This window comes from Rhinopithecus roxellana, chromosome 8 (assembly GCF_007565055.1).
Source record: "Rhinopithecus roxellana isolate Shanxi Qingling chromosome 8, ASM756505v1, whole genome shotgun sequence".
NCBI classification, from domain to species: Eukaryota; Metazoa; Chordata; class Mammalia; order Primates; family Cercopithecidae; genus Rhinopithecus; species Rhinopithecus roxellana.
Window position 1 is genome coordinate 88497314 of NC_044556.1, and position 22115 is coordinate 88519428.

General features: G+C 40.3%; 1 protein-coding gene across 2 annotated transcripts in view; it reads left to right on the plus strand.

The window, feature by feature from the left end:
- DNAH14 (dynein axonemal heavy chain 14) overlaps nt 1-22115 on the plus strand; it is a 575377-nt gene that overhangs the window by 393581 nt on the left and 159681 nt on the right. For both annotated transcript variants that reach the window (XM_030936505.1, XM_030936506.1), the window contains exons 50-52: nt 4554-4685; nt 5721-5888; nt 13163-13333. In XM_030936505.1, coding sequence (XP_030792365.1) covers nt 4554-4685; nt 5721-5888; nt 13163-13333 — 471 coding nt within the window. The remainder of the gene's footprint in view (nt 1-4553; nt 4686-5720; nt 5889-13162; nt 13334-22115) is intronic.

Consider the following 22115-nt stretch of genomic DNA (forward strand, 5'->3'; position numbering starts at 1 on the left):
AGCATTTTCAGAAATATCATAGTCAAAAAAAAAATTCCCAAGGAGATATTTCTGTGCAATTATTTTTGTTACATTTGACCTAAATCAGAATGGCTTTTTTTTTTTCTTTTCCAAGACAAAGTCTTCCTCTGTCACCAGGTTCGAGTGCAGTGGCGCTATCTCCGCTCACTGCAAACTCCACCTCCCAGGTTCATGCCATTCTCCTGCCTCAGCCTCCCGAGTAGCTGGGACTACAGGCGCCTGCCACCACGCTCAGCTAATTTTTTGTATTTTTAGTAGAGAGGGGGTTTCACTGTGTTAACCAGCATGGTCTTGATCTCCTGACCTCGTGATCCACCTGCCTTGGCCTCCCAAAATGCTGGGATTACAGGCGTGAGCCACCGCACCTGGCCAGAGTGGCTTACTTTTTAAAAAATATATAGAAATTCAAATGCACTTTTCTCTCTGTTTGGGTCTTTATCTGGAAATCATAAGCCCTATATTTCAGACCTCTTTAACTTTACTTAAACTTTCTAGGCCTCAGATTCCTCATCTATAAAATACAGCAGTTGCATTACAAATGGTTTCATGTCTCAGACAAACTTGGGCCCAGGATCCTGAATAAGGCAAACTGGCATGTGAGGGCTATCAGGTCAGATGTCAGTCAGACTGAAACAACCCACAAGCCAAGGCAGAGGGGAAGAACACAGGTGCAGCCCACCAGGGAGAATCCAGGAGACTAGAAAAAAGAGAAGGCAAGAAATAGGGTCTGGAATGCCCAGCCAGAACAAGTTCCCTGAACTGACCAGAAAATAGTCACAGCAGGCCTTTTATTGGATTGCTGTGGCCTTGAGCCTGGGTATAAGCAGGAAAAAAGCCTGACCATTCTAGAGGCACACTCAATTGGCTCTTCTGATTTCTCACTTATCACCAGAAGCCTCTTTGCTAAACTCAATAACATATTGCTATTTTTGTGTTTTGTTTTGTTTTGTTTTAAATCAATAAACGAAATCCATGATATAAAAAGAACCAAAGACATAAACCACATGATTATCTCAACAGATGCAGAAAAGGCCTTTGACAAAATTCAGCAGCCCTTCATGCCAAAAACTCTCAATAAATTAGGTATTGATAGGACGTATCTCAAAATAATAAGAGTTATTTATGACAGACCCACAGCCAATATCATACTAAATGGGCAAAAACTGGAAGCATTCCCCTTGAAAACAGGCACAAGACAGGGATGCCCTCTCTCACCACTCCTATTCAACATAGTGTTGGAAGTTCTGGCCAGGGCAATCAGGCAAGAGAAAGAAATAAAGAGTATTCAGTTAGGAAAAGAGCAACTCAAATTGTCCCTGTTTGCAGTGACATGATTGTATATTTAGAAAACCCCATCGTCTCAGCCCAAAATCTCCTTAAGCTGATAAGAAACTTCAACAAAGTCTCAGGATACAAAATCAGTGTGCAAAAATCACAAGAATTCCTATACACCAATAGTGGACAAACAGAGAGCCAAGTCATGACTGAACTCCCATTCACAATTGCTTCAAAGAGAATAAAATACCTAGGAATCCAACTTACAAGGGATGTGAAGGACCTCTTCAAGGAGAACTACAAACCACTGTTCAATGAAATAAAAGAGGATACAAACAAATGGAAGAACATTCCATGCTCATGGATAGGAAGAATCAATATTGTGAAAATGGCCACACTACCCAAGGTAATTTACAGATTCAATGCCATCCCCATTAAGCTACTAATGACTTTCTTCACAGAATTGGAAAAAACTGCTTTAAAGTTCATATGGAACCAAAAAAGGACCCACATTGCCAAGACAATCCTAAGCCAAAAGAACAAAGCTGGAGGCATCATGCTACCTGACTTCAAACTATACTACAAGGCTACAGTAACCAAATCAGCATGGTACTGGTACCAAAACAGAGATCTAGACCAATGGAACAGAACAGAGCCCTCAGAAATAATACCCCACATCTACAACAATCCGATCTTTGACAAACCTGACAAAAACAAGAAATGAGGAAAGGAGTCCCTATTTAATAAATGTTGCTGGAAAAACTGGGTAGCCATAAGTAGAAAGTTGATACTGGATCCCTTCCTTACTCCTTATACAAAAACTAATTCAAGATGGATTACAGACTTAAATGTTAGACCTAAAGCCATAAAAACCCTAGAAGAAAACCTAGGCAATACCATTCAGGACATAGGCATGGACAGGGACTTCATGTCTAAAACACCAAAAGCCATGGCCACAAAAGCCAAAATTGACAAATGGGATCTAATTAAACTAAAGAGCTTCTGCACAGCAAAAGAAACTACCATCAGAGTGAACAGGCAACCTACAGAATGGGAGAAAATTTTTGCAATCTACTCATCTGACAAAGAGCTAATATCCAGAACCTACAAATAACTTAAACAAATTTATGAGAAAAAAGCAAACAACCCCATCAAAAAGTGGGCAAAGGATATGAACAGACACTTCTCAAAAGAAGACATTTATGCAGCCAATAGACATATGAAAAAATGCTCATATCACTAGCCATCAGAGAAATGCAAATCAAAACCACAATGAAATACCATCTCACACCAGTTAGAATGGCAATCATTAAAAAGTCAGGAAACAACAGGTGCTGAAGAGGATGTGGAGAAATAGGAACACTTCTGCACTGTTTATGGGATCGTAAACTCGTTCAACCATTGTGGAAGACAGTGTGGTGATTCCTCAAGGATCTAGAACTAGAAATACCATTTGACCCAGCCATCCCATTACTGGGTATATACCCAAAGGATTATAAATCATGCTGCTATAAAGACACAGGCATATGTATGTTTATTGTGGCACTCTTCACATTAGCAAAGACTTGGAACCAACCCAAATGTCCATCAAAGACTGGATTAAGAAAATGTGGTATATATACACCATGGAATACTATGCAGCCATAAAGAAGGATGAGTTCACGTCCTTTGTAGCGACAAGGATGCAGCTGGAAACCATCATTCTGAGCAAACTTATCACAAGAACAGAAAAACAAACATCGCATGTTCTCACTCATAGGTGGGAATTGAACAATGAGATCACTTGGACACAGGAAGGGGAACATCACACACTGGGGCCTGTTGTCAAGTGGGAGTAGGGGGAAGGGATAGCATTAGGAGATATACCTAATGCAAATCACGAGTTAGTGGGTGCAGCACACCAACACGGCACATGTATACATATGTAACAAACCTGAACGTTGTACACATGTACCCTAGAACATAAAGTATAATTTTAAAAAATAATAAAAAGTATAATTTACAAGAGGAAAAAAAAAGGAAAACCCCATTGTCTCAGCCCAAAATCTCCTTAAACTGATAAGTAACTTCAGCAAAGTCTCAGGACACAAAATCAATGTGCAAAAATCACAAGCATTCCTATACACCAATAACAAACAGAGAGCCAAATCATGAGTGAAATCCCATTCACAATTGCTTCAAAGAGAATAAAATACCTAGAAATCCAACTTACAAGGGATATGAAGGACCTCTTCAAGGAGAATTACAAACCACTGCTCTGTAAAATAAAAGAGGACATAAACAAATGGAAGAACATCCCATGCTCATGGATAGAAAGAATCAACGTCATGAAAATCGCCACACTGCCCAAGGTAATTTATAGATTCAATGCCATCCCCATCAAGCTACCAATGACTTTCTTCATAGAATTGGAAAAAACTACTTTAAAGTTTATACAGTGCAGGCCGGGCGCGGTGGCTCAAGCCTGTAATCCCAGCACTTTGGGAGGCCGAGACGGGCGAATCACGAGGTCAGGAGATCGAAACCATCCTGGCTAACACGGTGAAACCCCGTCTCTACTAAAAATACAAAAAAATTAGCTGGGCGAGATGGCGGGCGCCTGTAGTCCCAGCTACTCGGGAGGCTGAGGCAGGAGAATGGCGTGAACCCGGGATGCGGAGCTTGCAGTGAGCTGAGATCCGGCCACTGCACTCCAGCCTGGGGGCAGAGCGAGACTCTGTCTCAAAAAAAAATAAAATAAAATAAAATAAAAACAAAAAAAAAATAAATAAATAAAATAAAATAAAATAAAGTTTATACAGTGCCAAAAAAGAGCCCACATTGCCAAGAGAATCCTAAGCCAAAAGAACAAAGCTGGAGGCATCACACTACCTGATTTCAAAGTATACTACAAGGCTACAGTAACCATGGGTGCAGCACACCAACATGGCACATGTATACATAGGTAACAAACCTGCACCTTGTGCACATGTACCCTAGAACTTAAAGTATAATAATTTTTTTAGAAAGGACCATTTCCTGATGACATTTAGAAAGCCTTCAAGAAATAACATATCTCAAAATTATATTTTAGGTTGTGTTATTTCTAAGATAGATTTCTATTACCACCGTAATCTTTGTTTTTGCAATAAATAGTAATTAAATATTTTTGTCTAAATGTTTTTAAATGTTTTGTTTAATTTGGGACAGTGACGTAAGTACACACTTCACTTCCTACAGATGCATTCAGTTACTCTTCCTTTTTATCCTTATCACAGAATATTCAAGATCTGTCTATAGTTGCAGCTTGTGTTCCAGTTGTGAATGACATCAGCCCACGTCTTCTCAAACACTTTTCCATGCTGGTATTACCTCATCCTTCACAAGACATCTTATGTACTATTTTCCAGGTAACACATCTAGTTCATTTTCTACTGAAAAAAAATTAATTTCCCAGAATAAGGAAAAATACAAAAACTTAAATCCACTAATATTGAAAGAAAATTACTTTAAGGGGATAGATTTTATTTCCCCCTATGTTTTCTGGACTACTATAATTTGGTTCTACATATCAAAAGCATAAATTATTATGTGTAAAATAAACACCTGTGGTGCATGTGCAATGCACGTTAAAATGTAGATTTTAGGACTTTATCCTCAGAGATTCTGATCCAGTATATCTGGCACGGCATGCAGAAATCTGCATTTTTAACACACATACCCTGGTTTTTGCCAGAATTGATTTGCTCTTTTCATTTTCTTATGGAATAAAAAAATGCTACACAAACTATTACCTCGGTCTGAATTGACACACAGATAGACTTTCTTCTAAAACAGGACTTTTTTTTCAGGTGTGAACTATTTACCAACTGTATCAGAATTACCAAGTGCTTTTTGAAAACTTGAATTTAAAAATGAATCTTTAAATTTTATATTAAAGAAGAAAGCAAGATTCGTGTTGAAGAATTTCATAATCTTGCTTAAGATTTATTTTTCTAGTTACACTAGATTTCAAGTTGAGTCATCTTTCCAGTAAGATATTTCAGAATTTTTCAAAGAATGTATACCTATATAATCAATCCAGACTGAGGTAATAGTTTTGTCGGTTTACACTTCCCATAACATCTCATGGAGAGCAAGGAGATGGAATAATTCCCAGCACACCTGGTGTATATGGAGGGGAAGCATAAATTGTCCCCACAGAAAACGTATCACATCCCTTCAGACCATTCAACATACTAGGACCAATTGGAATTTTCTCCAGTTTGCAACCCCTAGAGTGTTTTGTTTTGTTTTCACTAATCTACCATCCTATGTTAAATGGACTTTAATTTTAACATTTAATGAAATTAATCCTCCATTATAGTACACAAGTCTGCTTTTTAGTGGAAGTAGTCAATACCTAAAATTTTTGGCAAACTAAATTGTAACATTTCTTTTTAAAGGCTCATTTGGGAATTTATTTCTCCATCAATAACTTCATACCTGAAGTTCAGAAAACTAAGGATCAGATGATATCTTGTTCCCTAGCTATATACCATCAAGTACGTCAGAATATGTTACCAACTCCAACAAAATGTCACTACATGTTTAATCTTCGAGATATGTTTAAGGTTTGTTTTAATGTTCATTCTCTAGTTTATTTTTATTTTTATTTTTATTTTAATGTTTATATCAGTATTCGTTATTATGTTGTTTTCAAAATGGTAAAACAGTGATTCTCATACAACTATATAAGGGACAGATATCTTGCATTTTTTAACTCATTGATTAGGGATTTGGGATGTTATTATAGCTGGTTCAAAGGAGAAGGTGAATATCGCAGAGAAGCAATTAGGAATACTGAAATAAATTTCCTAGTAGCTACAAGTTTGGTTAATATTCTGTTGGCACTAAAATGTACCGTTTGGAATCTTTTCTTTTCTTTTTTTTATTATACTTTAAGTTCTAGGGTACATGTGCATAACGTGCAGGTTGGTTACATATGTATATTTGTGCCATGTTGGTGTGCTGCACCCATCAACTCGTCAGCACCCATCAATTCATCATTTATATCATGTATAACTCCCCAATGCAATCCCTCCCCCCTCCCCCCTCCCCATGATAGGCCCCGGTGTGTGATGTTCCCCTTCCCGAGTCCAAGTGATCTCATTGTTCAGTTCCCACCTATGAGTGAGAACATATGGTGTTTGGTTTTCTCTTCTTGTGATAGTTTGCTAAGAATGATGGTTTCCAGCTGCATCCATGTCCCTACAAAGGATGCAAACTCATCCTTTTTAATGGCTGCATAGTATTCCATGGTGTATATGTGTCACATTTTCTTAATCCAGTCTGTCACAGATGGACATTTGGGTTGATTCCAAGTCTTTGCTATTGTGAATAGTGCTGCGGTAAACATACGTGTGCATGTGTCTTTGTAGTAGAATAATTTATAATCCTTTGGGTATATACCCAGTAGTGGGATGGCTGGGTCATATGGTACATCTAGTTCTAGATCCTTGAGGAATTGCCATACTGTTTTCCATAATGGTTGAACTAGTTTACAATCCCACCAACAGTGTAAAAGTGTTCCTATTTCTCCACATCCTCTCCAACAACTGTTGTTTCCTGATTTTTTAATGATTGCCATTCTAACTGGTGTGAGATGGTATCTCATTGTGGTTTTGATTTGCATTTCTCTGATGGCGAGTGATAATGAGCATTTTTTCATGTGTCTGTTGGCTGTATGAATGTCTTCTTTTGAGAAATGTCTGTTCATATCCTTTGCCCACTTTTTGATGGGGTTGTTTGTTTTTTTCTTGTATATTTGTTTAAGTTCTTTGTAGATTCTGGATATTAGCCCTTTGTCAGATGAGTAGACTGCAAAAATTTTCTCCCATTCTGTAGGTTGCCTGTTCACTCTGATGGTAGTTTCTTTTGCTGTGCAGAAGCTCTTTAGTTTAATTAGATCCCATTTGTCAATTTTGGCTTTTGCTGCCATGGCTTTTGGTGTTTTAGACATGAAGTCCTTGCCCATGCCTATGTCCTGAATGGTACTACCTAGATTTTCTTCTAGGGTTTTTATGGTATTAGGTCTAACATTTAAGTCTCTAATCCATCTTGAATTAATCTTCGGATAAGGAGTAAGGAAAGGATCCAGTTTCAGCTTTCTACTTATGGCTAGCCAATTTTCCCAGCACCATTTATTAAATAGGGAATCCTTTCCCCATTTCTTGTTTTTGTCAGGTTTGTCAAAGATCAGATGGCTGTAGATGTGTGGTATTATTTCTGAGGACTCTGTTCTGTTCCATTGGTCTATATCTCTGTTTTGGTACCAGTACCATGCTGTTTCGGTTACTGTAGCCTTGTAGTATAGTTTGAAGTCAGGTAGCGTCACGCCTCCAGCTTTGTCCTTTTGACTTAGGATTGTCTTGGCAATGCGGGCTCTTTTTTGGTTCCATATGAACTTTAAAGCAGTTTTTTCCAATTCTGTGAAGAAACTCATTGGTAGCTTGATGGGGATGGCATTGAATCTATAAATAACCTTGGGCAGTATGGCCATTTTCACGATATTGATTCTTCCTATCCATGAGCATGGTATGTTCTTCCATTTGTTTGTGTCCTCTTTGATTTCACTGAGCAGTGGTTTGTAGTTCTCCTTGAAGAGGTCCTTTACATCCCTTGTAAGTTGGATTCCTAGGTATTTTATTCTCTTTGAAGCAATTGTGAATGGAAGTTCATTCCTAATTTGGCCCTCTGCTTGTCTGTTACTGGTGTATAAGAATGCTTGTGATTTTTGCACATTAATTTTGTATCCTGAGACTTTGCTGAAGTTGCTTATCAGCTTAAGGAAATTCTCGGCTGAGACGATGGGGTTTTCTAAATATACAATCATGTCATCTGCAAACAGGGACAATTTGACTTCTTCTTTTCCTAACTGAATACCCTTGATTTCTTTCTCTTGCCTGATTGCCCTAGCCAGAACTTCCAACACTATGTTGAATAGGAGTGGTGAGAGAGGGCATCCCTGTCTTGTACCAGTTTTCAAAGGGAATTTTTCCAGTTTTTGCCCATTCAGTATGATATTAGCTGTGGGCTTGTCATAAATAGCTCTTATTATTTTGAGGTACGTTCCATCAATACCGAATTTATTGAGCGTTTCTAGCATGAAGGGCTGTTGAATTTTGTCAAAAGCCTTTTCTGCATCTATTGAGATAATCATGTGGTTCTTGTCTTTGGTTCTGTTTATATGGTGGATAAGCTTTTTGATGTGCTGCTGAATCCGGTTTGCCAGTATTTTATTGAGGATTTTTGCATCGATGTTCATCAGGGATATTGGTCTAAAATTCTCTTTTTTTGTTGTGTCTCTGCCAGGCTTTGGTATCAGGATGATGTTGGCCTCATAAAATGAGTTAGGGAGGATTCCCTCTTTTTCTATTGATTGGAATAGTTTCAGAAGGAATGGTACCAGCTCCTCCTTGTACCTCTTGTAGAATTCAGCTGTGAATCCATCTGGTCCTGGACTTTTTTTGGTGGGTAGGCTATTAATTGTTGCCTCAATGTCAGAGCCTGCTACTGGTCTATTCAGGGATTCAGCTTCTTCCTGGTTAAGTCTTGGGAGAGTGTAAGTGTCCAGGAAATTATCCATTTCTTCTAGATTTTCTAGTTGATTTGCGTAGAGGTGTTTATAGTATTCTCTGATGGTAGTTTGTATTTCTGTGGGGTCGGTGGTGATATCCCCTTTATCATTTTTTATTGCATCTATTTGATTCCTCTCTCTTTTCTTCTTTATTAGTCTTGCTAGCAGTCTGTCAATTTTGTTGATCTTTTCAAAAAACCAACTCCTGGATTCATTGATTTTTTGGAGGGGTTTTTGTGTCTCTATCTCCTTCAGTTCGGCTCTGATCTTAGTTATTTCTTGCCTTCTGCTAGCTTTTGAATGTGTTTGCTCTTGCCTCTCTAGTTCTTTTCATTGTGATGTTAGAGTGTCCATTTTAGATCTTTCCTGCTTTCTCTTGTGGGCATTTAGTGCTCTAAATTTCCCTCTACACACTGCTTTAAATGTGTCCCAGAGATTCTGGTATGTTGTATCTTTGTTCTCATTGGTTTCAAAGAACATCTTTATTTCTGCCTTCATTTCATTATGTACCCAGTAGTCATTCAGGAGCAGGTTATTCAGTTTCCATGTAGTTGAGCGGTTTTGATTGAGTTTCTGAGTCCTGAGTTGTAGTTTGATTGCACTGTGGTCTGAGAGATAGCTTGTTATAATTTCTGTTCTTTTACATTTGCTGAGGAGTGCTTTACTTCCAATTATGTGGTCAATTTTGGAATAAGTGCAATGTGGTGCTGAGAAGAATGTATATTCTGTTGATTTGGGGTGGAGAGTTCTATAGATGTCTATTAGGTCCGCTTGGTGTGGAGATGAGTTCAATTCCTGGATATCCTTGTGAACTTTCTGTCTCGTTGATCTGGCTAATGTTGACAGTGGAGTGTTGAAGTCTCCCATTATTATTGTATGGGAGTCTAAGTCTCTTTGTAAGTCTCTAAGGACTTGCTTTATGAATCTGGGTGCTCCTGTATTTGGTGCATATATAATTAGGATAGTTAGCTCTTCCTGTTGAATTGATCCCTTTACCATTATGTAATGGCCTTCTTTGTCTCTTTTGATCTTTGATGGTTTAAAGTCTGTTTTATCAGAGACTAGGATTGCAACCCTTGCTTTTTTTTGTTCTCCATTTGCTTGGTAGATCTTCCTCCATCCCTTTATTTTGAGCCTATGTATGTCTCTGCATGTGAGATGGGTCTCCTGAATACAGCAGACTGATGGGTCTTGACTCTTTATCCAGTTTGCCAGTCTGTGTCTTTTAATTGGAGCATTTAGTCCATTTACATTTAAGGTTAATATTGTTATGTGTGAACTTGATCCTGTCATTATGATATTAAATGGTTATTTTGCTTGTTAGTTGATGCAGTTTCTTCTTAGCCTCGATGGTCTTTACATTTTTGCATGTTTTTGCAATGGCTGGTACCGGTTTTTCCTTTCTGTGTTTAGGGCTTCCTTCGGGGTCTCTTGTAAGGCAGACCTGGTGGTGACAAAATCTCTAAGCATTTGCTTATCTGTAAAGGACTTTATTTCTCCTTCACTTATGAAACTTAGTTTGGCTGGATATGAAATTCTGGGTTTAAAATTCTTTTCTTTAAGAACGTTGAATATTGGCCCCCACTCTCTTCTGGCTTGTAGAGTTCCTGCCGAGAGATCTGCTGTTAGTCTTATGGGCTTCCCTTTGTGGGTAACCCGACTTTTCTCTCTGGCTGCCCTTAAGATTTTTTCCTTCATTTCAACTTTGGTGAATCTGGCAATTATGTGTCTTGGAGTTGCTCTTCTCGAGGAGTATCTTTGTGGTGTTCTCTGTATTTCCTGAATTTGAATGTTGGCCTGCCCTACTAGGTTGGGGAAGTTCTCCTGGATGATATCCTGAAGAGTGTTTTCCAACTTGGTTCCATTTTCCCCCTCACTTTCAGGCACCCCAATCAGACGTAGATTTGGTCTTTTTACATAATCCCATACTTCTTGCAGGCTTTGTTCATTTCTTTTTCTTCTTTTTTCTTTTGGTTTCTCTTCTCGCTTCATTTCATTCATTTGATCCTCAATCGCTGATACTCTTTCTTCCAGTTGATCGAGTCGGTTACTGAAGCTTGTGCATTTGTCACGTATTTCTCGTGTCATGGTTTTCATCTCTGTCATTTCGTTTATGACCTTCTCTGCATTAATGAGTCTAGCTGTCAATTCTTCCACTCTTTTTTCAAGAGTTTTAGTTTCTTTGCACTGGGTACGTAATTCCTCCTTAGCTCTGAGAAGTTTGATGGACTGAAGCCTTCTTTTCTCATCTCGTCAAAGTCATTCTCTCACCAGCTTTGATCCGTTGCTGGCAATGGGCTGTGCTCCTTTGCAGGGGGAGATGCGCTCTTATTTTTTGAATTTCCAGCTTTTCTGCCCTGCTTTTTCCCCATCTTTGTGGTTTTATCTGTCTCTGGTCTTTGTTGATGGTGACTTACTGATGGGGTTTTGGTATAGGTGTCCTTCCTGTTTGATAGTTTTCCTTCTGACAGTCAGGACCCTCACCTATAGGTCTGTTGGAGATTGCTTGAGGTCCACTCCAGACCCTGTTTGCCTGGGTATCAGCAGCAGAGGTTGCAGAAGATAGAATATTGCTGAACAGTGAGTGTACCTGTCTGATTCTTACTTTGGAAGCTTCCTCTCAGGGGTGTACTCCACCCTGTGAAGTGTGGGGTGTCAGACTGCCCCTAGTGGGGGATGTCTCCCAGTTAGGCTACTCAGGGGTCAGGGACCCACTTGAGCAGGCAGTCTGTCCGTTCTCAGATCTCAACCTCCGTGTTGGGAGATCCACTGCTCTCTTCAAAGCTGTCAGACAGAGTCGTTTGCGTCTGCAGAGGTTCTGCTGCCTTTTTGTTGTTGTTGTTGTTTAGCTGTGCCCTGTCCCCAGAGGTGGATTCTACAGAGACAGGCAGGTTTCCTTGAGCTGCTGTGAGCTCCACCCAGTTCGAGCTTCCCAGCGGCTTTGTTTACCTACTTAAGCCTCAGCAATGGCGGGCGCCCCTCCCCCAGCCTGGCTGCTGCCTTGCGGTTAGATCGCCGCAGACTGCTGTGTTAGCAATGAGGGAGGCTCCATGGGCGTGGGACCCTCCCGGCCAGGTGTGGGATATATTCTCCTGGTGTGCCCGTTTGCTTAAAGCGCAATATTGGGGTGGGAGTTACCCGATTTTCCAGGTGTTGTGTGTCTCAGTTCCCCTGGCTAGGAAAAGGGATTCCCTTCCCCCTTGCACTTCACAGGTGAGGTGATGCCTCGCCCTGCTTCAGCTCTCGCTGGTCAGGCTGCAGCAGCTGACCAGCACCGATTGTCCGGCACTCCCTAGTGAGATGACCCCAGTACCTCAGTTGAAAATGCAGAAATCACCGGTCTTCTGTGTCGCTCACGCTGGGAGTTGGAGACTGGAGCTCTTCCTATTGGCCATCTTGCTGGTCATCATCCTCTTGTTTATTTTTAAATATAAGTTGCTCTCTGCCATACTGTCAACATTAGATTGTTAGAAGGGGAAAAAAGGGAAATGAATGTTGGTTAGTTTTGCTATTTATTAGCAGCTTATCCCATGAGTTTGTTGAAGAAAATTGTTAAACCAATTTCGAGCAAATAATTCAATGATGAAATCCCTAAGAGTGTTAGAATATTGGCTAAGATCCTCAGCAGAGAAAGAAGTGACAAGGTTATAACACAGATTTGGGGTTTGCTTTATTTCTGAGATTTTATTGTGGCTGTCAGAAAATGAAAGCATGTATGCATTCTTAAACATGCTTGAATTTTCACAGATTTTGCCAACAGTGCTGACTTAGTTATCAGCCATGGCCAAAGAATTTTCAAAATTGAAATGTTAAGAAAATCAATTCTTGAATTTGATATATTTCTCCCCTGACTGTGGGACTTTAGCCCTAAATAGCACATGTAATCTGTCAAATGGGCTGTAACATTTTTAATCCACATTTAGAATGCTAAAACATATTAACATTAGGAAGTACCTCGATATCACCTGCAACACCCTGCCTCCATGTCGGCACTGTAGTCGAGACTCCTATCCTAGCAAGGCCTCCATTAGATGTGGCTGAGGAGTCCCCAAGTCCCCCTCTCTCTAAGAGTGATTCCAAACCAATTTTCCCTATCTTATCACTTTCCCATCTCATCAAAACTTCAGATTATCACTTGTAGAAATTCACAATTCTTACCTTGGATAATTGCTTCTGTTTTTATGGATCATAAACCTGCTAAAATTGAGCCTTCGCTTCACATACTACCCTGCTAAATTTTTTTTAATGTTATTTTTAAATCCCTAACAGCTTCTCCTGGGATTGCTGCAAGCTGACAGGACTGTTATTAACTCCAAAGAGATGGCTGCTCTGCTCTTTGTTCATGAAGTCACCCGAGTATTTCATGATCGCTTAATTGATTTCACTGATAAAAGCCTTTTCTATCGGCTGCTTTCAAAGGAACTTGAGAACTATTTTCAGGTAAATTTACATTTTAAAAATTATTGGCCGGGCGAGTTGGCTCATGCCTGTAATCCCAGCACTTTGGGAGGCCGAGGCGGGCAGATCATGAGGTCAGGAGATCGAGACCATCCTGGCTAACACGTGAAATTCCGTCTCTACTAAAAACACAAAAAATTAGCAGGGCGTGGTGGCGGGCATCTGTAGTCCCAGCTACTGGGGAGGCTGAGGCAGAATGGCCTGAACCCGGGAGGCGGAGCTTGCAGTGAGCCAACATTCGGGCACTGCACTCCATCCTGGGCAACAGAGGGAGACTCCCTCTCAAAACAACAACAACAAAAAAAAAAAATGTTTTAAGTGGATTATTGGGCAAAATATGTTGCTTCATGAAAGTCCTCAAAAATTTATATAATACTGAAAGAAATGTAATTGTATTAACAATTCCATTTCCACTTGAAAATGTCTAAAACTATAGACATGCTGGAGAGGATAAAATCATTGATGCCTTTGCCCATGCTTTTGGCCCCTTAGCAACTTCAAAACTGTTCATTTTTCTCCAGGACCCGCAGAACTCTCCACTCTCTTGATACCTCAGCAAGACTCCTCATCCTCCTCCATCCCTTTGAACTTTAGTTTTCTTGCTGCCTGTCTTTTAATCTAGGTCACAAAGGAACGTGTTTCAATAAACTGATCACACTGAAAGAATGTGACTAAATGGAGCAGTGATCTAGGCTCCATTACTAGAATTTTTTGCCATCTCCTTTCAAGAGAATTAAGGAGAACATTTCCTTCCCCAAGGTGGACTCTTTTCTTTTTCTGTCTTCTCTGGTGGTTCCAGCTTCATTCTTCTCATTAACAGAAGTCCAGGAAATATGAACATATGTGTGAGTGTGTCTTTATGATAAAACGATTTATATTCCTTTGGAGGTATACCCACTAATGGGATTGCTGGGTCAAATGGTAGTTCTGTTTCTAGAACTTTGAGGAATCACCACACTGTCTTCCACAAAGGTTGAACTAATTTCAGTTCCCACCAACAGTGTATAAGTGTTCCTTTTTCTCTGCATCCTCACCAGCATCTGTTATTTTTTGACTTTTTAGTATTAGCCATTCTGACTGGTGTTCGATGGTATCTAATTGTGGTTTTGATTTGCATTTCTTAAAGACAGCTTATTACTATCTTGGGAGAAGTTCCTAAACTCCCTATAAATGCCAACCATAATTCAGTTTTGAGACTTCACCAGACTAAGGAATAGATACAGAGGCAGTAGAAAATGAGCAAGCAAATAGTTAGGGAATTGGATCCTGCCCTAGCAGGGGTCAGTCCTGTGCACAGCAAAAGCGACTACAGTACCCCAAATTCAAGACTATATTGACCAAATCTTTCTTAAGGATGTAAGGATGTAAATTATTCCTGTGAGAATTTCAGTTTATACAGTATCACTTAATTGGTCAGTTGGTTGACTTAAAAAAAAATAAAACGCTAATAATTAATACAATGTGCCAAGCATAGTGTTAAGAGCTTTACATATCATTACTCACTTTAATCTTAATTCATAACACCCTATGATGTAGGTCCTGTTATTATCCTCATTTTACAGATCAAGAAACTGAGCAGAGTAAGATTAAGATCTCACCTAAGGTTACCCTGCTAGTTAAGTGGTGAAGTCATTATTCAAACCTAGGATATCTAATGACATATATTTTCAAATTATCATACTATACCACCCCTCAATCTTCAGTTAGCCATTTGCCAACAAACAAACATCTTCTGAATGCCTATCAGGAATTCTCAGTGCCAGACAGCAAGTGGGATAAGTGCTGAGGACTACCTAGGACTAGCACGGACCCTGACTTCATGCACATTACAACCTAAAAAGTGCAATACATTTCTGTAAGTGCTATGACAGACCTATGCACACAATATAGTGGTGGAACAAAGGAGGAAACAGTAATTTATTCCACCTGATTATAGGAGAGAGGGAGATGGTCAGACTTCAAATAAGAGGTAACCCATGACCTTGGTGTGAAAGATAAGCAAGAATTTGGCAAGTAAACCAGGAAAGGACATGTGGAAACTTGCAGAACTGTAGTGGTAAACTGAGGAAAGATTCTTTTTCTCAGATTGTTGCTAGAACTACAACATATTTTTAGCAACAGGAGTTCTTAACCTGGGATCCACAGACCCTCAAAGGGTTCTTTTTTTTTTTTTTTTATACTTTAAGTTCTAGGGTACATGTGCATAACATGCAGGTTTGTGACATATGGATACTTGTGCCATGTTGGTGTGCTGCACCCATCAACTCGTCAGCACCCATCAATTCATCATTTATATCATGTAAAACTCCCAATGCAATCCTCCTCCCTCCCCCCTCCCCATGATAGGCCCCAGTGTGTGATGTTCCCCTTCCCGAGTCCAAGTGATCTCATTGTTCAGTTCCCACCTTTGAGTGAGAACATGCAGTGTTTGGTTTTCTGTTCTTGTGATGGTTTGCTAAGAATGATGGTTTCCAGCTGCATCCATGTCCCTACAAAGGATGCAAACTCATCCTTTTTTATGGCTGCATAATATTCCATGGTGTATATGTGCCACATTTTCTTAATCCAGTCTGTCACAGATGGACATTTGGGTTGATTCCAAGTCTTTGCTATTGTGAATAGTGCCGCAATAAACATATGTGTGCATGTGTCTTTGTAGTAGAAAAATTTTTTTTATTATACTTTAAGTTCTAGGGTACATGTGCATAACGTGCAGGTTTGTTACATATGTATACTTGTGCCATGTTGGTGTGCTGCACCCATCAACTCGTCAGCACCCATCAAGTCATCATTTATATCATGTATAACTCCCCAATGCAATTCCTCCCCCCTCCCCCTTCCCCCCTCCCCATGATAGGCCCCAATGTGTGATGTTCCCCTTCCCGACTCCAAGTTTCCTCATTGTTTAGTTCCCACCTATGAGTGAGAACATGCGGTGTTTCGTTTTCTCTTCTTGTGATAGTTTGCTAAGAATGATGGTTTCCAGCTGCATCCATGTCCCTACAAAGGACGCAAACTCATGCTTTTTTATGGCTGCATAGTATTCCATGGTGTATATGTGCCACATTTTCTTAATCCAGTCTGTCACAGATGGACATTTGGGTTGATTCCAAGTCTTTGCTATTGTGAATAGTGCCGCAATAAACATACGTGTGCATGTGTCTTTGTAGTAGAATAATTTATAATCCTTTGGGTATATACCCAGTAGTGGGATGGCTGGGTCATATGGTACATCTAGTTCTAGATCCTTGAGGAATTGCCATACTGTTTTCCATAATGGTTGAACTAGTTTACAATCACACCAACAGTGTAAAAGTGTTCCTATTTCTCCACATCCTCTCCAACAACTGTTGTTTCCTGACTTTTTAACGATTGCCATTCTAACTGGTGTGAGATGGTATCTCATTGTGGTTTTGATTTCCATTTCTCTGATGGCGAGTGATGATGAGCATTTTTTCATGTGTCTGTTGGCTGTATTAATGTCTTCTTTTGAGAAATGTCTGTTCATATCCTTTGCCCATTTTTTTGATGGGGTTGTTTGTTTTTTTATTGTATATTTGTTTGAGTTCTTTGTAGATTCTGGATATTAGCCCTTTGTCAGATGAGTAGATTGCAAAAATTTTCTCCCATTCTGTAGGTTGCCTGTTCACTCTGATGGTAGTTTCTTTTGCTGTGCAGAAGCTCTTTAGTTTAATTAGATCCCATTTGTCAATTTTGGCTTTTGCTGCCATTGCTTTTGGTGTTTTAGACATGAAGACCTTGCCCATGCCTATGTCCTGAATGGTACTACCTAGATTTTCTTCTAGGGTTTTTATGGTATTAGGTCTAACATTTAAGTCTCTAATCCATCTTGAATTAATCTTCGGATAAGGAGTAAGGAAAGGATCCAGTTTCAGCTTTCTACTTATGGCTAGCCAATTTTCCCAGCACCATTTATTAAATAGGGAATCCTTTCCCCATTTCTTGTTTTTGTCAGGTTTGTCAAAGATCAGATGGCTGTAGATGTGTGGTATTATTTCTGAGGACTCTGTTCTGTTCCATTGGTCTATATCTCTGTTTTGGTACCAGTACCATGCTGTTTCGGTTACTGTAGCCTTGTAGTATAGTTTGAAGTCAGGTAGCGTCACACCTCCAGCTTTGTCCTTTTGACTTAGGATTGTCTTGGCAATGCGGGCTCTTTTTTGGTTCCATATGAACTTTAAAGCAGTTTATTCCAATTCTGTGAAGAAACTCATTGGTAGCTTGATGGGGATGGCATTGAATCTATAAATAACCTTGGGCAGTATGGCCATTTTCACGATATTGATTCTTCCTATCCATGAGCATGGTATGTTCTTCCATTTGTTTGTGTCCTCTTTGATTTCACTGAGCAGTGGTTTGTAGTTCTCCTTGAAGAGGTCCTTTACATCCCTTGTAAGTTGGATTCCTAGGTATTTTATTCTCATTGAAGCAATTGTGAATGGAAGTTCATTCCTGATTTGGCTCTCTGTTTGTTTGTTACTGGTGTATAAGAATCCTTTTGATTTTTGCACATTAATTTTGTATCCTGAGACTTTGCTGAAGTTGCTTATCAGCTTAAGGAGATTTTGGGCTGAGACAATGGGGTTTTCTAAATATACAATCATGTCATCTGCAAACAGGGACAATTTGACTTCTTCTTTTCCTGACTGAATACCCTTGATTTCTTTCTCTTGCCTGATTGCCCTAGCCAGAACTTCCAACACTATGTTGAATAGGAGTGGTGAGAGAGGGCATCCCTGTCTTGTGCCAGTTTTCAAAGGGAATTTTTCCAGTTTTTGCCCATTCAGTATATATTAGCTGTGGGTTTGTCATAAATAGCTCTTATTATTTTGAGGTATGTTCCATCAATACCGAACTTATTGAGCGTTTTTAGCATGAAGGGCTGTTGAATTTTGTCAAAAGCCTTTTCTGCAACTATTGAGATAATCATGTGGTTCTTGTCTTTGGTTCTGTTTATATGCTGGATTACATTTATGGATTTGTGAATGTTGAACCAGCCTTGCATCCCAGGGATGAAGCCCACTTGGTCATGGTGGATAAGCTTTTTGATGTGCTGCTGAATCCGGTTTGCCAGTACTTTATTGAGGATTTTTGCATCGATGTTCATCAGGGATATTGGTCTAAAATTTTCTTTTTTTGTTGTGTCTCTGCCAGGCTTTGGTATCAGGATGATGTTGGCCTCATAAAATGAGTTAGGGAGGATTCCCTCTTTTTCTATTGATTGGAATAGTTTCAGAAGGAATGGTACCAGCTCCTCCTTGTACCTCTGGTAGAATTCAGCTGTGAATCCATCTGGTCCTGGACTTTTTTTGGTGGGTAGACTATTAATCATTGCCTCAATTTCAGAGCCTGCTATTGGTCTATTCAGGGATTCAACTTCTTCCTGGTTTAGTCTTGGGAGGGTGTAAGTGTCCAGGAAATTATCCATTTCTTCTAGATTTTCTAGTTGATTTGCGTAGAGGTGTTTATAGTATTCTCTGATGGTAGTTTGTATTTCTGTGGGGTCGGTGGTGATATCCCCTTTATCATTTTTTATTGCATCTATTTGATTCCTCTCTCTTTTCTTCTTTATTAGTCTTGCTAGCGGTCTGTCAATTTTGTTGATCTTTTCAAAAAACCAACTCCTGGATTCATTGATTTTTTGGAGGGTTTTTTGTGTCTCTATCTCCTTCAGTTCGGCTCTGATCTTAGTTATTTCTTGCCTTCTGCTAGCTTTTGAATGTGTTTGCTCTTGCTTCTCCAGTTCTTTTAATTGTGATGTTAGAGTGTCAGTTTTAGATCTTTCCTGCTTTCTCTTGTGGGCATTTAGTGCTCTAAATTTCCCTCTACACACTGCTTTAAATGTGTCCCAGAGATTCTGGTATGTTGTATCTTTGTTCTCATTGGTTTCAAAGAACATCTTTATTTCTGCCTTCATTTCATTATGTACCCAGTAGTCATTCAGGAGCAGGTTATTCAGTTTCCATGTAGTTGAGCGGTTTTGATTGAGTTTCTTAGTCCTGAGTTCTAGTTTGATTGCACTGTGGTCTGAGAGACAGTTTGTTATAATTTCTGTTCTTTTACATTTGCTGAGGAGTGCTTTACTTCCAATTATGTGGTCAATTTTGGAATAAATGTGATGTGGTGCTGAGAAGAATGTATATTCTGTTGATTTGGGGTGGAGAGTTCTATAGATGTCTATTAGGTCCGCTTGGTGCAGAGATGAGTTCAATTCCTGGATATCCTTGTTCACTTTCTGTCTCAGTGATCTGTCTAATGTTGACAGTGGAGTGTTGAAGTCTCCCACTATTATTGTATGGGAGTCTAAGTCTCTTTGTAAGTCTCTAAGGACTTGCTTTATGAATCTGGGTGCTCCTGTATTGGGTGCATATATATTTAGGATAGTTAGCTCTTCCTGTTGAATTGATCCCTTTACCATTATGTAATGGCCTTCTTTGTCTCTTTTGATCTTTGATGGTTTAAAGTCTGTTTTATCAGAGACTAGGATTGCAACCTCTGCTTTTTTTTTTGTTCTCCATTTGCTTGGTAGATCTTCCTCCATCCCTTTATTTAGAGCCTACGTATGTCTCTACATGTGAGATGGGTCTCCTGAATACAGCAGACTGATGGGTCTTGACTCTTCATCCAGTTTGCCAGTCTGTGTCTTTTAATTGGAACATTTAGTCAACTTACATTTAAGGTTAATATTGTTATGTGTGAACTTGATCCTGCCATTATGATATTAACTGGTTATTTTGCTCGTTAGTTGATGCAGTTTCTTCCTAGTCTCGATGGTCTTTACATTTTGGCATGTTTTTGCAATGGCTGATACCGGTTGTGCCTTTCCATGTTTAGGGCTTCCTTCAGGGTCTCTTGTAAGGCAGGCCTGGTGGTGACAAAATCTCTAAGCATTTGCTTATCTGTAAAGGATTTTATTTCTCCTTCACTTATGAAACTTAGTTTGACTGGATTTGAAATTCTGGGTTTAAAATTTTTGCTTTAAGAACGTTGAATATTGGCCCCCACTCTCTTCTGGCTTGTAGAGTTCCTGCCGAGAGATCTGCTGTTAGTCTGATGGGCTTTCCTTTGTGGGTAACCCGACCTTTCTCTCTGGCTGCCCTTAAGATTTTTTCCTTCATTTCAACTTTGGTGAATCTGGCAATTATGTGTCTTGGAGTTGCTCTTCTCGAGGAGTATCTTTGTGGCGTTCTCTGTATTTCCTCAATTTGAGTGTTGGCCTGCCCTACTAGGTTGGGGAAGTTCTCCTGGATGATATCCTGAAGAGTGTTTTCCAACTTGGTTCCATTTTCCCCCTCACTTTCAGGCACCCCAATCAGTCGTAGATTTGGTCTTTTTACATAATCCCATACTTCTTGCAGGCTTTGTTCATTTCTTTTTCTTCTTTTTTCTTTTGGTTTCTCTTCTCGCTTCATTTCATTCATTTGATCCTCAATCGCTGATACTCTTTCTTCTAGTTGATCGAGTCAGTTACTGAAGCTTGTGCATTTGTCACATATTTCTCGTGTCATGGTTTTCATCTCTGTCATTGCGTTTATGACCTTCTCTGCATTAACTAGTCTAGCTGTCAATTCTTCCACTCTTTTTTCAAGAGTTTCAGTTTCTTTGCACTGGGTACATAATTCCTCCTTTAGCTCTGAGAAGTTTGATGGACTGAAGCCTTCTTCTCTCATCTCATCAAAGTCATTCTCTGACCAGCTTAGATCCGTTGCTGGTGATGGGCTGCGCTCCTTTGCAGGGGGAGATGCGCTCTTATTTTTTGAATTTCCCGCTTTTCTGCCCTGCTTTTTCCCCATCTTTGTGGTTTTATCTGTCTCTGGTCTTTGATGATGGTGACGTACTGATGGGGTTTTGGTATAGGTGTCTTTCCTGTTTGATAGTTTTCCTTCTGACAGTCAGGACCCTCACCTATAGGTCTGTTGGAGATTGCTTGAGGTCCACTTCAGACCCTGTTTGCCTGGGTATCAGCAGCAGAGGTTGCAGAAGATAGAATATTGCTGAACAGTGAGTGTACCTGTCTGATTCTTACTTTGGAAGCCTCCTCTCAGGGGTTTACTCCACCCTGTGAGGTGTGGGGTGTCAGACTGCGACTGCCCCTAATGGGGGATGTCTCCCAGTTAGGCTACTCAGGGGTCAGGGACCCACTTGAGCAGGCAGTCTGTCCATTCTCAGATCTCAACCTCCGTGTTGGAAGATCCACTGCTCTCTTCAAAGCTGTCAGACAGAGTCATTTGCGTCTGCAGAGGTTCTGCTGCCTTTTTGTTGTTGTTGCTGTTTAGCTGTGCCCTGTCCCCAGAGGTGGATTCTACAGAGACAGGCAGGTTTCCTTGAGCTGCTGTGAGCTCCACCCAGTTCGAGCTTCCCAGCGGCTTTGTTTACCTACTTAAGCCTCAGCAATGGCGGGCGCCCCTCCCCCAGCCTGGCTGCTGCCTTGCGGTTAGATCGCCGCAGACTGCTGTGTTAGCAATGAGGGAGGCTCCATGGGCATGGGACCCTCCCGGCCAGGTGTGGGATATATTCTCCTGGTGTGCCCGTTTGCTTAAAGCGCAATATTGGGGTGGGAGTTACCCGATTTTCCAGGTGTTGTGTGTCTCAGTTCCCCTGGCTAGGAAAAGGGATTCCCTTCCCCCTGGCGCTTCGCAGGTGAGGCGATGCCTCGCCCTGCTTCAGCTCTCGCTGGTCAGGCTGCAGCAGCTGACCAGCACCGATTGTCCGGCACTCCCTAGTGAGATGACCCCAGTACCTC